Source organism: Arachis hypogaea, chromosome 9, assembly GCF_003086295.3.
Source record: "Arachis hypogaea cultivar Tifrunner chromosome 9, arahy.Tifrunner.gnm2.J5K5, whole genome shotgun sequence".
NCBI classification, from domain to species: Eukaryota; Viridiplantae; Streptophyta; class Magnoliopsida; order Fabales; family Fabaceae; genus Arachis; species Arachis hypogaea.
In genome coordinates, this window is record NC_092044.1 from 26,045,393 (window position 1) to 26,062,198 (window position 16,806).

At 37.3% G+C, this 16,806-nt stretch overlaps 1 protein-coding gene across 14 annotated transcripts; it reads right to left on the bottom strand.

Moving 5' to 3' along the window:
- Positions 1-4,845: 4,845 nt before the first annotated feature.
- Positions 4,846-11,114, bottom strand: LOC112710735 (uncharacterized). 14 transcript variants are annotated; one of them, XM_025763130.2, is made up of 8 exons: positions 10,641-11,106; positions 10,038-10,199; positions 8,644-9,093; positions 7,233-7,543; positions 7,085-7,138; positions 6,216-6,691; positions 5,621-5,752; positions 4,846-5,331 (listed from the first exon to the last, which is right to left on the bottom strand). In XM_025763130.2, the coding sequence occupies exons 3-7, from the start codon at positions 8,937-8,939 to the stop codon at positions 5,621-5,623; spliced, it is 1,269 nt and encodes a 422-aa protein (XP_025618915.1). In that variant the 5' UTR covers positions 8,940-9,093; positions 10,038-10,199; positions 10,641-11,106; the 3' UTR covers positions 4,846-5,331. The 14 variants fall into 14 exon arrangements, with proteins under 14 accessions (XP_025618915.1, XP_072058878.1, XP_072058877.1 ...); XM_072202777.1 differs by having other exon boundaries at positions 10,038-10,148; positions 10,641-11,104; XM_072202776.1 differs by having other exon boundaries at positions 10,038-10,153; positions 10,641-11,104.
- Positions 11,115-16,806: the final 5,692 nt, after the last annotated feature.

Consider the following 16,806-nt stretch of genomic DNA (forward strand, 5'->3'; position numbering starts at 1 on the left):
CCATCTTGCTACGGCTTATGCGCAGACCATACACTTCTAAAGCTTCTCTCCATAACTCCAACTTCTTATTTAGGTCTTCTCTTGACTCTCCCATAAGGACGATATCATCGGTAAAAAGTATGCACCATGGCACAGGCTCTTGGATGTGCTCTGTGAGTACTTCCAAGATTAATGTGAAAAGGTATGGACTTAAGGATGATCCCTGGTGTAATCCTATACAAATATGGAATTCCTCCGTCACACCACCTTGAGTCTTCACACTAGTTGTGGCCCCATCATACATGTCTTTAATTGCCCGAATATATGCGATCCTTACTCTCCTCTTTTCTAAAACCTTCCATAAGACCTCCCTTGGTACCCTATCATACGCTTTTTCCAAATCGATAAACACCATATGTAGATCCCTTTTATTACTACGATACCTCTCCATCATCCTTCTTAATAGGTATATCGTTTCAGTAGTAGATCTTCTTAGCATAAATCCAAATTGGTTTTCTGTTACTTGTGTCTCTTTTCTCAACCTCCGTTCTATCACCCTTTCCCATAACTTCATAGTATGACTCATAAGTTTAATTCCTCTATAGTTTTCCAACTTTGTATATCACCCTTATTCTTGTAGATAGGTACCAAGGTGCTCTTTCTCCACTCATCAGGCATCTTCTTTGACCTTAAAATATCATTAAAAAGCTTGGTTAACCAGTTGATGTCTTTTTCTCCAAGACCTTTCCAAACCTCAATCGGGATATTATCAGGTCCTACTGCCCTGCCATTTTTCATCTGCTTTAGAGCCTCTTTTACCTCGAAGTCTCGAATCCTTCGATAGTAGTCAAAGTTTTGATCTTCTTCCCTTGTGCATAATCGACCAAGGCTAGGAAGAGTCTTCTGTCCCTCATTAAATAACTCGTAGAAGTAGCTCTTCCACCTTTCATTAATCTTCTCCTCTTGAGCCAACACCTCTCCATCCTTATCCTTTATGCACTTAACCTGATCCAAATCTCTCGTTCTTCTTTCCCGACTCTTTGCGATTCTATATATACCTTTTTCTCCTTCTTTCGTGCCCAAAGACTGGTAGAGACCCTCATATGCTCTTGTTTTTGCTGCACTTACAGCCACTTTTGTCTCTTTCTTAGCCGCCTTATATTTTTCCCAGTTATCTGCATTGCGGTCTAAAGACCACTCTTTAAAGCATTCCCTTTTTTTCTTTATCTTTTCTTGTATACTCGCATTCCACCACCAGGACTCCTTGTCTCTTGGTCCTATTCCTTTAGATTCACCAAAACTTTCTTTTTCTGTTCTTCTAATAACTTCTGCCATCTCCCTCCACATCTCTTCCGCGCTTCCATTCCCATCCCACTTTGCCTCTTCTCTTACCCGTCTTAGGAAGCTTCTTTATTCCTCACCTTTCATCCACCACCACCTCGTCCTTGGGTTCTTTGTATGATATCTTTTCCTCAACTTTTGCTCAACGCGAAAATCCATGACGAGCACCCTATGTTGTGTTGTCAAACTCTCTCCCGGAATAATTTTACAGTTAATGCAAAATTTTCGGTCGACTCTCCTCAACAAGAAGAAGTCGATTTGAGAGCTTGTCATGCCACTCTTATAGGTTATAAGATGTTCGTCTCTCTTTTTAAAACATGTATTTGCTATAAGAAGATCAAGGGTTGAGGAAAAGTCCAAAATAGTTTTACCCTCGGCATTGATCACCCCGAAACCATGTCCTCCGTGAATACTCCCATATCCAGTCACTTCTCTCCCAACATGGCCATTTAAATCTCCTCCTAAGAAAATCTTATCTCCCAAAGGTATGCATTGAACCAAACTCTCTAGATCCTCCCAAAACCTTATCTTGTGTTGTTCATCCGAACCCACTTGCGGTTGCATAAGCGCTAATCACATGGAAAGCACCTCCCTCCACCACAAGTTTGATAGAGATGATCCGATCTCCCACCCTCTTGACATCCACTACGTCCTTCTTCCACTGCTTATCCACAATTATTCCAATCCCATTCCTATTCTTCACCTTTCCTGTATACCAAAGTTTGAAACCAGAAGTATTCAACTCCCTTGCCTTTGCACCAACCCATTTCGTTTCTTGTAGGCACATAATGTTAATCTTCCTCCTTGTCATAGTGTCCACCACCTCCATGGACTTTTCTGTTAGAGTGCCTATGTTCCATGTCCCAAATCTCAACCTTCTGTCGCTTCGACCTTTACCTTTTACTTTGTGAACTAACTTATTTACCCTCATCCGTTTACGAAAACGCGAGAACCCTTACTCATTTAACACTACATCCGAGCACCGATGCAGCGGCTCTTGCTTTGACACCGTACTCGAGCCATCGGCACGTTGCTTCCGGACAACGACCTAGCTTTAGCGCAATAATGTCTTTGATTCATGTCATGGGGGTTCGGCTATATTTTTATGTTGGTTGCTGAAAACCTAACACAACCCTCCTCCTTTATCCGGGTTTGGGATCGACTATGTACCGCAAACGTAACATAGGCAGAGTTATGAATTTGACAAAACAGAAACATAAAAATTCATCTACAAATTTCACAATTTTTATGTTCTCCATCTCAACACTTTTCTTATGCGTAGAAAAAAGAATAGAAAGTATCATTTTATAAAATATAAATGGTATAAGACTTGATTTTACGAGTATAAAAAAAATCAAGTATTTTTTTTGGCGTAAGAAATTCGTCAATAACCTATTTTAAACGTCCAAATTAAATTGGTGGCCGAATTAACATAACAAAAAGTATGTGTAACATATAACTTAAAGAACTACACTATTATATTTTCTAATAAAAAATGATTGGGGTACTAATTCTTCCTCCTAATTATTCTCCCAAGTCATACATTTAGTTAGCCCCACTTGAAGAATATTTTGATCTCCTTAAAGATAAAAGATAGAGACAATTAAGGAAATCAACTCCAAATTTATCTTATTTTAAAAAAAAAAGAAATTAGTCATGATCCTTTTTTAATTAATTCAGATAGTTCAATATCTTGTTTCTCTTAAACGATGTCTTTGAATGAACCAAGGAATAAGGGATCTTATGGTACCATATCCACTCTATCCAATAATTGAAAAATGAATGTTACATGTATCAAGATTTGAAGAACGAAACGATCAATCGATAGAGTTAAAAGTTCAAGAGTTTAATAATTTAACTATAGTACAATCGGAATTGACCTAGATATAATAAATAATATATTTATATGTAAAATAATTTAAAAAAGGGGTAAGTATGGTTTTAATCCCTAATGTTTAATGTCAGAATCGAAACCGTCCCTCATCTAATTTTCGTATTAAAATCGTCCTTAACGTTTTTTTTCGTATTAAAATCGTCCTTTTTATTTTTTTTGGATAAAATTACCCTCACCACAATCAACACAATTACATGCTCCACCACCACCACCACCACCAACACCAACACCACCGCCACAGCCTCCACCCACAGCACCACCAACACCACCACCACCACCACCACCACTACCAACACCACCACCAATGCCGCCGCTGCCGTCCCCCTCTCCCCTTTTCCCCTCCCTGTCTTCCCTTCCCCCAACCTCCACCCCCACCCCCACGTCCCCTCCCACTCCCCAACCCCCATCCCCACCCCGCGTCCCCTCCCCCTCCCCGTCTTCCCTTCCCCCAACCGCCACCCCCACCCCCGCGTCCCCTCCCCCCCCCCCCCCCCGGTTCCCTTCCCCCCACCCCCACCCCCACCCCCACGTCCCCACCCCTCCCCGTCTTCCCTTCCCCCCACCTCCACCCCCATCCCCCATCTCCACTTCCACCTCCACACAGAGAAGCAGAAACAGAAAATCAACAAATTCAAGCACAAATTTAACAAATGCAGAAACAGAAAGTAACAAATCAACAAATCAACACAGCCAAATCAACAAATTCAACAGAAAAGCACAAAGCCAAATCAGAAATTCAAAGCACAAAGAAGCAAATGCAGAAGGCCAAGCAGGACCACCGGCAAACTCATCATCAGAACCCATAACCGCAAGAAGCTGAAGCGGCAAGGCGGCGAGGCGGCGAGGAGCAGCGGCGACGGTAGCGCTGGCTTCCCTCAGTGGCTAGGCGGCAAGAAGCAGCAACACGAGTCCTTCTCCCTCTTTGCGTCTCTCTCTATCCGATCTCTCTCCTCTGGCGTGGGTGGCTGGCGCGACGGTGAGGGTTCGGCGAAGAGATGAGGGCTGGGCAGTGAGGCCCTCTCTGAGCGCAGCTGGCAGTGAGGCGCTGGGCGCAGCGGTAAGGGCTGGACCAGGCGGTGAGGCACTGGGCGCGGCGGTGAGGGGCTGGCTTCCCCTTTCCCCTTTCCCTCCCCTCCCCCTTACCCTTTTCCTCCCCCCTCCCCCTCCCCGACGCGTTCCCCCCCCCCCCCCCACAACACGTTTTTTTTATTTTTTTAATTTTATCTTTTCTATTAAAATAGGGGTAGTTTAGGAATAATATAAAAAAATTTATTAAAAATGACAATTTTAATGCGAAAAAAAACGTTAAGGACAATTTTAATACGAAAATTAGATGAGAAACCGTTTCGATTCTGACGTTAAACTTTAGGGACCAATACCATACTTACCCCTTTAAAAAATAATTTGTGTTTCATTATTTCAAACTATATAACTGCTAAAAAACCAAATTGATTTGACTGATTTACCGACTTTCAACTAGTTAGCTAACAACCGATTTAATCCTTAACTGTATTAGTTTGGTGGCTAATTCTCCATTAATCAGGTCAAACCATGCAGTTTGGTCCGTTTCTCAAAATCATGGCCCTCACAAATTAAGAATAATACAAATCATGCTGAAAATAAGAGTCTAATTGTCTAAAATATCTTATTTCATTGCAATCTCAATTGTGAAACAACTTCTGTCAAAATTATGAACGAAGGATGGAAAAAACAAAAATGAGTTACAAAAATTCTGAAAGGTCACTTGAGATTGATTCATTCGCTCACTGGCTATCTGGTTCAGTAGAGCATTTCTTGCTCCAACCAACCGAACCAGCTTTGCGCTCGCCTCTCTTTCTCTTGTTCTTGGGGACACTCACATCACCATGCAAGCTTTGCTTGAGAACTGGTTGTTCTTGAGACCCTGCAGAACTATTCACCACTACATTGTTAAGATCCGATGCCGGAACAGAATCGATGTGCTGTAGAATTTCCTCTTCCCCGTGCTGTAGAATTTTTTCTTCCCCTTCACATTTCGCAGCAGACTTCTGAAGCTTCTCAATGGGGTGATGACTCGCGCTTTTAAATGCGTGGTCTTCTGTTTCAGCTACCTCATGTATCAAGACACTGTCCATCATCTGCAATCATCAAAGAAAATTTAGAAGTTAGCATTACCGTTATCTCAAGAAACGTAAAGCATAAGTGCACAGATTTTTATATGATGGACTGCACATGCAAAATTCAAAAGAAAAAAAAAAACATCGGAAATTGGTAATGTAGCAAATGGTAAATAGAGTTGTACATACAATAAAATGACAATAAAATGTTTGCCATATATTATAGTTTAGGGTTAATCGCACTTTATCCCCTAAAAATTCAAGAAAATGTACAAATCGGCTGATAAATTTTGCTAAATGTACACTTTACCTAAAATAAATGCATTATGCATACACCCCCAACCCCACGGCGAAGTTCTTGTTGTGTAAAGTCCCAAAGTGGCCGAGATTGGTTGCATCCGCTAAAATTGCCCCCGAGATTCCAATTGCACGAATTATGTCCCTAAGATTGACAAAAGTGCACCATATTAGTCACTTACAACGTGATAAGTCACTTGATGGAAAAGGACTGAGGGACTAACATGGTGCACTTTTAACAATCTCAGGGATGTAACGGGTACAATTGGAATATGGAGACTATTTTAGTGCACGCAACCTATCTTAGGTACCACATTGGGCTTAACTCGCAAATCTCCCACTAAATTCTCCTAAATATGTAACTTTTATTTGCTAAACTTTGTTCAATGTGTAACAATTGGCGAAAAATTACCAACATGAGCAATTTGCATATTTTTTAAATTCAGAAGGTAAAGTGCACATAATTTAAATGCAATTAACCCTATATGTTATGCAACAATCTTCGTGTAGGTTTTACCCATGAACGAGTTTAATTGCATAAACACTTTTCTGGTCAGCATCTGATAAGAAGCTAAATAAATAATGTAGACCAGCTTGAGAAAACTTACATCATCACAAGAGTCCCCAACCAAGGCTGGACGGAGAGTAACATCAGCAGCAGACAATAATCCCACAGTGCTCTCGATTATGTCAGGGATAATTGTAACTTCTCCATAGCTCGAAACAGCACTGTCCGGCATAACCAAATTGCCTAAATCAAACTCGGGAATATGCCGAGCTGAATTATAAATAGCCCTCACGGATATTGAGTCTCCATTCGCTGCAGAGGTTGTAGGACTAGGAGCAGAGCTAGTCTGTACATCACCATGAGGAAGCAGGCTCAAATTCTCCGACGATGATAACTTAGTGTTTTTGGACATGACAACATCGACTTGACCCTTCAGCTTCTGGACTCTAGAATTTAGGTTGTCGATTGTCCAAAGAAGCTGCTCCATGCAACTATCACTCTCACTATACTCAAAGAAAGATTGATCATCGCCGATTCCAAATCTATCACTTGAATCAGCATGCAACTCTGTGATAACTGTACCAAGAGAGCATAAAAACGATTAGTCATTAAGCGCATATTAAATCAAAATGTGATATGAGGCGCAACCAAAGGCAGATCACAAGTACAACAACAAAGCTTTATCCCACTATGTGGGGCCAGCTACATGAATCAAATGACGTCATTGAACTCTATTGTGTATTGTGTATCGTGTCTATAGTGAGACTATTTACACGTAAACCTAAAAAGTGAAAAACACGATAAAATAGAAAACGAACCAAAATACATTAAGCACGCACTAACATGAAGAAGCAAGCAATCATTTTCTTATAGTACAAAATTGTACAAAAAGCATTAATATCACTGGCAAATTAACATGTTATGCAAGTAAGGAGCATCAAGTAACCATTAAAAAGCATAGTTTCTAACCTGGATTACCAAAATCCTCAACCAAACAGCCATCAAGATCAGACTTCTTATTCTCTACATATACGTAAAGGGAAAAGTCAACATTTCTGAGGCAGGGAAAGGCAAGCAAATCTAGCGTCATGATAAAGGAGAGCAAAGTAGTTTCTACCGAGATAGGAGAAAAGATAATGATTCGATGTATATGACACGAGGTCAGTTGTCTCCTCAACTTTCTTTCTTTTCCTCCTTTTCCTGGCGTTACATCTATACTGATGACTCGTAAACGGCAATGATTTCGAGCCAAACTCTTCTAGTGTAAAACGATCGGGCTCCATGTGTTTTATCTTATCATATTCCGCAAGCTCTTTACTGTATTTTAATGCTTGCGACTCAATTTCCTTGATTCTTAGTTCTGCCCATTTGCAGCGCCACATTAGAGGTCGTATAAAGTTCCTCCAGTGATATGTCAATTTCTTCTTCCTACAATTGCATAGGAAATTGATATGCATAAATAATAACTCAAATAGCTTAACATGCAATACACATAGAATGTGCTTAGAACAGTGGTTCACCACAAAATATGAAAAGTTAGTATAGTGGCATAAAATTAAATGTGGATCATTATTAGCTCAAGGAAAATAGAGATCAATGGTGTTTGAGATGATACTAATGATAGCAGACAACATAGAGTATAATGGCAGGTTTTCCAATACCAAATCATCAATGTTTACTGGACGAAAATCCAAAAGTGTTCTAACAGAAGTTACAACTAGAACTATATAAACAGAACAATTATCTTGATAATAATATAATTCAAATACATCCAACATCTAAGGAAGTGAACAGTAAGAGGAAAATTTGGAAAAAGAACCTAATCTATTATTGGAACATCAAACCCAAGACACTGACATACCATATAACCATATAACTATATTTCACACCTCTTACTAGAGTTTGGAGAGAAGAGAGAACTCAGAGAAACAAAAAGAAAGCTTGGAAATGTATAATGTATATTATTAGTGACTTTAACACTGATATGTGCTTATGTACAAAGAAGGAAAGCTTGTTGTGTAAGCAAGTCCAACAGGCAGAATAGTCCTTTCATACTTACGTTAGTGATGACAGTTGTAACATTACAGCTGTCATGTCTTAGCTATCTCCCTCTTATAACTAACTCTGTTCTAGACTTCACCAACTCACTCTACTCTTATCCTCTCCTAACAATCATCATTACTGTAGTCTATTTTACTTGTGATGCAGTTCATTTACTTGCTAGATACGTATAATTATCATAATCATCAGCAAATATATAGAGAGAAGTCACCCTGCTCGTTCTTACGTGTATTAAACACCTTGTGTGTTATTAGAGATCAATACATTAACTATGTAAATATGTTTAACAAGTCATCAAAAAGAAGTTCCAATAAACTATCTAATTTGAAGATTTAAATGCATAATTTGGCTTCAATAACAAACTATTATCAATTGTCAACAAATTCACAAGACTAGGGTTCTTTGCTTACATATTGAAACAACTAAGGAAGATAATTCAAAATTATTTGCTATGGAACAAGAATCACCTCATATGGAATGTGGAGGAAAAAGCATCAATGTTGCATGCCAAGCCACTATCACCTAAGAATTCTGACTCTACCTCAGCATCACTAAGTCTAGAACCATTTTCAGCATCAGACGTAGTGTCAGCGAATGAACTTGAATACTCAGTTGCATCAGGGTCTTCGTTTTTATTCGATGCCCAATCACCCTTGTTTGTCCAACTTACAATATCAATATCCGCATCCTCGATTACTTTTGAACTGTTAATTTGTTCGTCCAGAACCGGCTCAACCTTGATGATAGGCTTCTTCTCATCCATGTTAATCTCAAACACTTTCTATTCCACCTTCTCCTCAAATTAATGTCACTCTTAGAGACTTAGAGTGAATCTTGGTTCAGTCTCTTTTTCGTCATTATCTACAAATAGACAAGGAGGGCAATTCTTGACAAACATAGATCCGTTCAAACATTACCTGGTTAAATTGAGAATTGTTCCAACTTCATCAACAAATTCAACCAACTCCAAATCAATTCATTGAGCACACAATATAGATATTGATTTCAGTTCAAAGAACACAAAAATCACAAAGTCAAGAAGTACATAGCAAAACATTTTTCATTTGAAAATAACAAGTATCTAGCAGCCAATCACTCAAGAATTAAAATTTCAAATTCTGATTCCAAAAGGAAATTAAACTCCACAGTTGTCAAAGACAGCAATATTGTTCTTCATCATCATCATCATCATCCGGCGAAACCAAAGTCAGTAATGCCAAAAAAGACATTTACAAACAAAAAAGAGTAGTACAGTTGCTAAGATTCTTCATTATTACAAGAAAGTTCACTAAACAAGTTAGAATGCAGGTCTGGAATTAGAAGAAAACCAAGGCAACGGCTAAGTTAATTGAAGCACAGAAAGTGTACTTGAAAGTAACAAAACAAAAAAAAACGTGTGCGTGCGTGATTCAACTAACACTAGGGGTGTACATGGCCCGAGTAAAACCGGGTTTGTCCTAACCAAGACTTGGCCCTAAATATGTACCGAACCCTTTTTATAGACCTTAACCGGCCCTATACCCGATGAAACCTACATACTTTCGAGCCATAGTTATACCGGGTGAAAACTGGGCCTTTACTAACAATTTGTTACGAAGATGTTGGTAGCCAAAGTTAAACTTAAATCTCTCCATAAATCACAATTCCAGATGCTGGGAGACAGAAAATGTAAATGCTAATGCCAGTAATATCAAGTCCAAAACTTATTGAATTCTCTAGGCCTTCCTTTCTCTCACTCATCTCAACCTTTACCTAACTTTTATCTAAACACACTTGAGGATGAATGAGGAAGGAACAAAGAATCTATAATAATATATGTGTACATGTATCTGTGAATACTTGTGTAACTATGTCAACTTACAAGACCAGCAGAATCACTTTATCAGCACAGAAAGTGAACCTTCTCTTTTTCTTTTCCATCATTGCATTTAAAATCTTTGAGACTTTTTGTCTCTACCTTCATTCTCCCATGCTGCCCTTGAATTCATCAATAGCAATGCACAGACATTAGAAGAACACAGTGCTGATAAAAAAGAAAATCTAATAAGATGGTATTCAGCAACAAATCACCAACATATTTTGATTAAAATCAGAACAAATCAACAATAATCAAAACATGTTTTCATTAGAATCAAAACAAATCAGAACCAAAAAAGGATAACAAATAAAAAATAATCAGAACATGTTTTAATTAAAATCAGAATAAATCAGGATCAAACAAGGAGAACAAAGCAACAAGAATCAGAACATAGAACAAATCAACATTATATGTAATTAAAATCAAAACAGATCAGAACCAAACAAAGAGAACAAATCAACAATAATCAGAAGTTCAGAACAACAAATCAACCTTATAAATTATAATAACAAGTTCTGAAAAAATCCAGCATTATAAATTATAATAACAAAGCTCAGACCTTAATCCTATTTTAGAAAGAAAAAAAAAGTAGTTCAGAAGCATTACCAGAACCAGCGCCGAGAAGAAGAGGAGCGGCTGAGCAGGGGCTTGTGACCTTCCTCACCAAAAGAGCACCAGCGCCGAGAAGAAGATGAGCAGTGCCGAGAAGAAGAGGAGCAGAAGTAGAGGAGGAGCAGCGCCAAGAAGAAGAGGAGCAGGAGAAGAAGCGGAGCATGAGCAGAGCAGCGACCTTCACACTTCGCCGCCGCTGTTGGTGGCGTCGTGACTAAGGTTCTCCGGCGAGCAGTGCGGCGCGGAGAAACTGTGCAGCGCGGAAGCAAAGCAGCCGGTTCTGAGAAGCAGTCGAGCAGAAGCAGAGCAGCGCTGGTTCCGAGGAAGAACACCGTGAGGCCAATGACGGTGGCCGGTCGGTGTCTGAACGAGCATTCACAGAGGGTCTGAGAATGGGAGATTGGGACTTGGGAGCTTGCGGGTCTCTGCGTGCCCTAATTGTGGGGGCTGCAACATCATCGTAAATCATAAATTTTTTAAAATTAACTTGCACCGGGTCGGGAATGAATGACCCGTTATAGCCCAGACCCGGTTTAGTTGGTCTTTCGGGTGATTTTTTTTTTGGGTCATCTCCATGTCATTTTGGACCGAGCCAAAATGTTCAAAAATAATTTGGGTTCGAATGGGATCTTCGAATGGGACCCGACCATGCATCTCTAGCTCACCATCACAATATGGTTACAGATAAAGCTCCGTCTAAAAAATTTCAAAAGTTATTTTTTTGAGTTTTTGACTTATAAAAATTATTTATATTAATATTTGGTATAATTTTTAAAATTAAATTCTAACTTTTTAAAAAATTATTTAACTTCTTATAGATAAATTAAAAAAAATTATTTTTTTATAATAATTTTTTTATCACATTTTTTTTAAAATAAACATTTTTAGAACTAAAATATCAAACACAAAATAGTTTATTTATAAATTATTTTTAATATAAATATTTATTATTTAAGTTATTTTTTTAAAAAAAGCTTAATTAAATTGTTTACTTAAACTGGTCTTAGAGAAAAAATGCTACACCACCAATAAAATTTATTATTTTTTAAGTAATATTTGATATTTTAAATATTAAATTCTAAATTTTAAATATTAAATTCTAACTATTAATAATATAAAAATAAAATATTAATTAAAAATATCGACTAATATTAATAAAAATATAATTTCTTAACTATTCTCTAATTAAATTGCGGATTGTAATTCCAATATATTAATGCTTTATAATGACATCTTATATCAAGTGTGTCATACTTTTTCAAGAAAAGCAATTTACTTCGATTCCCCTGTTTTTAAAAAAAAAATAAAATAAGAAATGATATTTTAATATTTATATAATAGCAGTTATGAATTGATTAGATATTCGTGTAAAATAATTCCATAAAAATTATTGACATCAAGTTTTGTGTACACATTGCTCTTGTATATTTGTTTTTTTTTTATGAAAAGATAAATTTTTGTACCATCAAAAAAGAAATTAGAGATTTATAAAAAAAATAATACAAATATCACTTATATCTCATGAGAGATACTATGCCATAATTAAAAAAGTAGTTTAATAAAAATTCATCTTGATGCGAATAGTTTCTTTAATTTTAAAGAGATATCAAAGGATTATTATAATTTATTGTTTTCGACTATTAGTTAGTCATCAATATTTAAAAATATGAGATAAAATATATTGCTGAATTATTAAACTAAAGAAATTAGACTAAAAAAATTGAATTGATAATTAAATGATGGCCAAAAATAATAAATTATAATCATTTCTAGCCTTTCTCTCAATTTTATTTATAGTGAATTACATTATTGAATGCAAAATTGAATATTATTATCTAATGAATAATTATAGAATTGTGGAAAAAAGTATTTATATATATATATATATATATATATATATATATAGTGGGACCCAAGGGTCGGGTAAACACAAAAAATCACATCAGAACGTCTCTTGAGAATTTGACTCCACATCTATCGGCAAGCAGGTATTGTACGAGCATGGTAGGGGGAAGCTCGAAGCAATAGACTCCAACTTCTTGTTCTTGCCTTGCTTTAGTAAAAGTATCTGCGCAGAAATTTGCTTCTCGGTAAATATGTCGGACGACGATGCACTCCAAGCCAACTAGAAGCTCTTTAATAGACCGAATCAGAGCAGATTGAGAGTGCTTCTCCACTTATGACTTTTGAACTAGCTCCACCGTACATCTAGAGTCAGACTCAACCACAAGTTTAGGGATTCTCATCTCTATTGCTAGCTTGACGTCAACATAAAAACCCCAAATCTCCACCGTAGTGATGGTATACGTCCCAATCTTCATGCTGAAACCCGCTACCACACGGCCTTCCTAGTTTCGGATAACGCCGCCACATGCCCCTCAACTTCCAGGATGGAGCACCGAGCCATCCACATTCAGTTTGAGCCATCCATGTTCCAATGGTTCCCATCCAATCGATTCCTTTCTGGTATGCCTTAAAATTCTGGTACTGACCTCTGTCATGTTAATAGCAAAATGATAATGGTCTGCAAGATTTATCGCAACGCGATGAAATTGGATGTTTGTTAAACATTTTTCACTGAAAATAAGCTTGTTTCTACTTCTCCAGGCTAAGTTACAGGCGGTGATAAAAGTTATGGATCAAGGAGTCCCATTAACCGAATGAGAGGCTTCCAGAAGATTTTTCCACAACTAGTCATGGAAGGATTGAGTGAAAAAGGTCTCTTGATAATCTCTGTGAATGATATTGGTTCACACTTTGTGAATGAAAGGGCAATCCCGCAAAACGTGCAGTATCGTCTCTTGAACATCATGGCATCTGCATCATGGCATCTGGGGCAGGTACTATCTTCAGTTAATCTTCTACTTTTTCTTTTGCTATTTGTTAAAAGAGTTTCATGAGTTAACAGCCAACTGAAAGACTTTAGTCTCTGAGGAATCTTTAGTCTCCAAATTTGCTTGTACATGTTACTGCTTTCATTATTATCCTTAAATAAAGCATTGTAGGCCGTTTTGATAGAAAAATTTCCATTTGTTGTTGGAGCCTAGCTCACACAATCCTCCCCTATAGAGATATTAGGGGCTTTCAAGGTACGTAGATGATCAATCAACTCATCAAGTAAAACCTGAGAGATTTTTTTCCAGTCCTAATTCCATGCTCATTCGCATAATCTCTAACATACTCTGCTATTCTGTTCTTGTCCATGTTGATATTAGCAGCTTCTCTTAGTTTAAGGATCCTTGGAAACCAATGATCTTTTCAAAATGAAATATCATTCCCATCTCCTATTCTCCAGATAAGATGATTACAAAACTTATCCTAAATTGAAGGGATTCCCTTCCACGCATTCGAGCTACTAGGTTTTTTTGTGAACTTTAGGGATCTTGCTATTCCCATAGCCGTACTCAGTGATGAATGGGTTTTTGATGGTATAGAATTTCACAAATGAAATCTCATTGCAAGTATAGTTTCTAAACTAACAATAATTCTTTCATACAAAAATTTGTTTGTCACAATTACAAACCCCTAATAAATCTAACAACCAAAGTATTTAAACCTCAGGTCGTCTCTCAATAGAATTGCAGGGTAGTGTTCTTGTTATTGGTTATGAGTTATATATTTTGGGAGTTTTAGGATGAGAATTAAGAAAAATATATTGCAATGGAAATCAAATGATAAAGCGGTCTTGGCAAGATTTAGTGGTCAAGGATCTTTATCCTTATCCCTAATCACAACATGATAATTGCAAGGATCAATCCCATTAAATCATCCTCTAACTAGTAGTAAAGGAAGGTCAAATGAGCTATGTCAATCCAAGTCCATAAGTCCTAGCTATCCACTAATTGAGTTAGTGAAAACTAGAGTCAATGGCTACCAATTATCAATCACTTGGACATTAGTAACTCAAAAGTTCCTAAGTTACCATCTCAAGCCAAGAATATAAAATTCTACTCTAACATCATTCCAAGCATTTTATCAAACATTTGGAAGGCATAAAAGGAAAGCATAGTAAATTGGCAACAAGAATGAATTCTAACAACAGTTAATTGCAAAGAATTAACAACAACAATCAAGAAAAACACAATTAACATCAATTACCTCAAATTGCATTAAAAGAAAATAAGAAGAACAAGAGTAGATCAACAACAAAGTATAGAAATAAAATAGAGGAAATTGCAACAAGAGAATAGAAGAACAAGATGTAGGAATAAAGAATTGAAAGGTAGAAATAAATAAAAGCAAAGATTAAAACCTAGATCTAAGAAATTTTAACCTAAACCTAATCCTAATTCTAGAGAGAAGAGAGAGCTTCTCTCTCTAGAAAACTAACTCTAAAACTAGATCTAAAATCCTAATGATGGAACCCCCCCTTTCCCTTCAATCCTTGGTCCTTTTAAGCATTTTGGCACCAAAGTTGGTTCCAAACTGGGCCCCATAGCTTTGTGAATTCGCTAGGCACGATTTCACTTAAAAATCACGTGCCAGCACCGATGCGTACGTGTCCAGCACGCGTACGCGTCCATGGGGTTTTTATAATCCGCACGTATGCGTCTAGTGCGCGTGCGCGTCCATGGACGTATCCCAAATCTTTGACTTTTCATGATTTCTCCACTTTGCATACTTTCTCTTCACTCCTCTGATCTATTCCTAGCCCTTTTCAATCTGAAATCACTAGCAAATATATCAAGTCATCTAGTGGAATCAAAGGAAGATTAAAATTATCAAATCATGGGTCCAAAAGCATGTTTTCACATTTAAACACAAATTAGGAGACAATCATAAAACTATGCTATTTTATTGAATAAATATGAGAAAAGGTTAACAGAATGCTCTAAATTCAACATAAGATAAACCTCAAAAATGGGGTTTATCACTCAGCCTTCATGACTTTTACCCACAGGGTGTCCTTATTATGAATGAGACCCCAAGCCAGCTTCATAAGGAATAACTAGTTAGTCTCGTGAGCTTTTCGAACACCCAATCCACCCTCTTCCTTGGTCCTACAAACTTTTTCCCAATTCAGAAGATGAACCTTCCTGTCTTCTTCATTACTTCTCTAGAGAAAATCCCTACAAAGCTTATCAATCTTATTACAAATCACCTTTGGAAGCTTTATAGTTTGCATACAGTAGCTAGGGATAGTGGATAGGACGGATGGATGAGCGTAGTTCTCTCGACGAGAGATAAAGTCCTCTTATTCCAAGATAAAAGCTTGGTTTGAATCCGATCAATCACAAACTAGAAGTGTTACTGGTTGCATTTCTCATGAATGAGAAAAACTCCTAGATATCTTCCTATATTAGATGTGAGGGGCACCCCAAGTTACTGGCTAAGTTGTTACTTGATATTGTGGTTCACGTTCTTTAAGAAGAAGACACACGACTCGCTAATATTGAACTTTTGTCCTGAACTGTCATAGAACATTTGTAGGGTCTCCTTAATAACTCAAACTTACTCTAAGCTAGACTTTGCAAAAAGTACCAAGTCATCTGTAAAACAGAGGTGAGAAATATTAAGTTCATTTCTAGAAAGGGTTATAGGTTCCAACTTTCTATCTCTACTACTTTGTCAATAATATGTGATAGTCTTTCAATACATAAAACAAAGAGGTAGGGGAAAAGAGGGTCTCCATGTCTAACTCCTCTAGTAGGAGAGAACGTTTCAGATGGCGACCCATTCCATAGGAGATTCATAGTTGGGGATGAAATGCAATAGGCAACAACGTTGATAATGTTGTTTGGAATCCCCACATCCTTCAAAGTATCCACCACAAAAGCCCAGTTTAATCTATCATAGGCCTTTTCTAAATCAATTTTTATTGCTATTAACCCTTTGCCTTGGTTTTTTCTCTTCATTGTATGGACCACCTCTTGTACCACAAGAATATTATCCTCAATAACCTTGTCAGGCACAAAGCTAGATTGAGTGTTAGCAATAAAAATAGGCATAAAATATTTTAGTTTAGAAGCCACAATTTTAGTAATCACTTTATAACACACATTACAGAGACTAATAGGTTTGAAGTGGCTAAAATTCTCAGGGACTGAATTTTTGGGTATAATAGTAATCAACGTTTGATTGACTTTCCTAATGTTCCTGGGTCTTGGAAGATATCCTTGACCCAGCTGGTTAAGGATTCCACTACTATATCCCAGAAGGG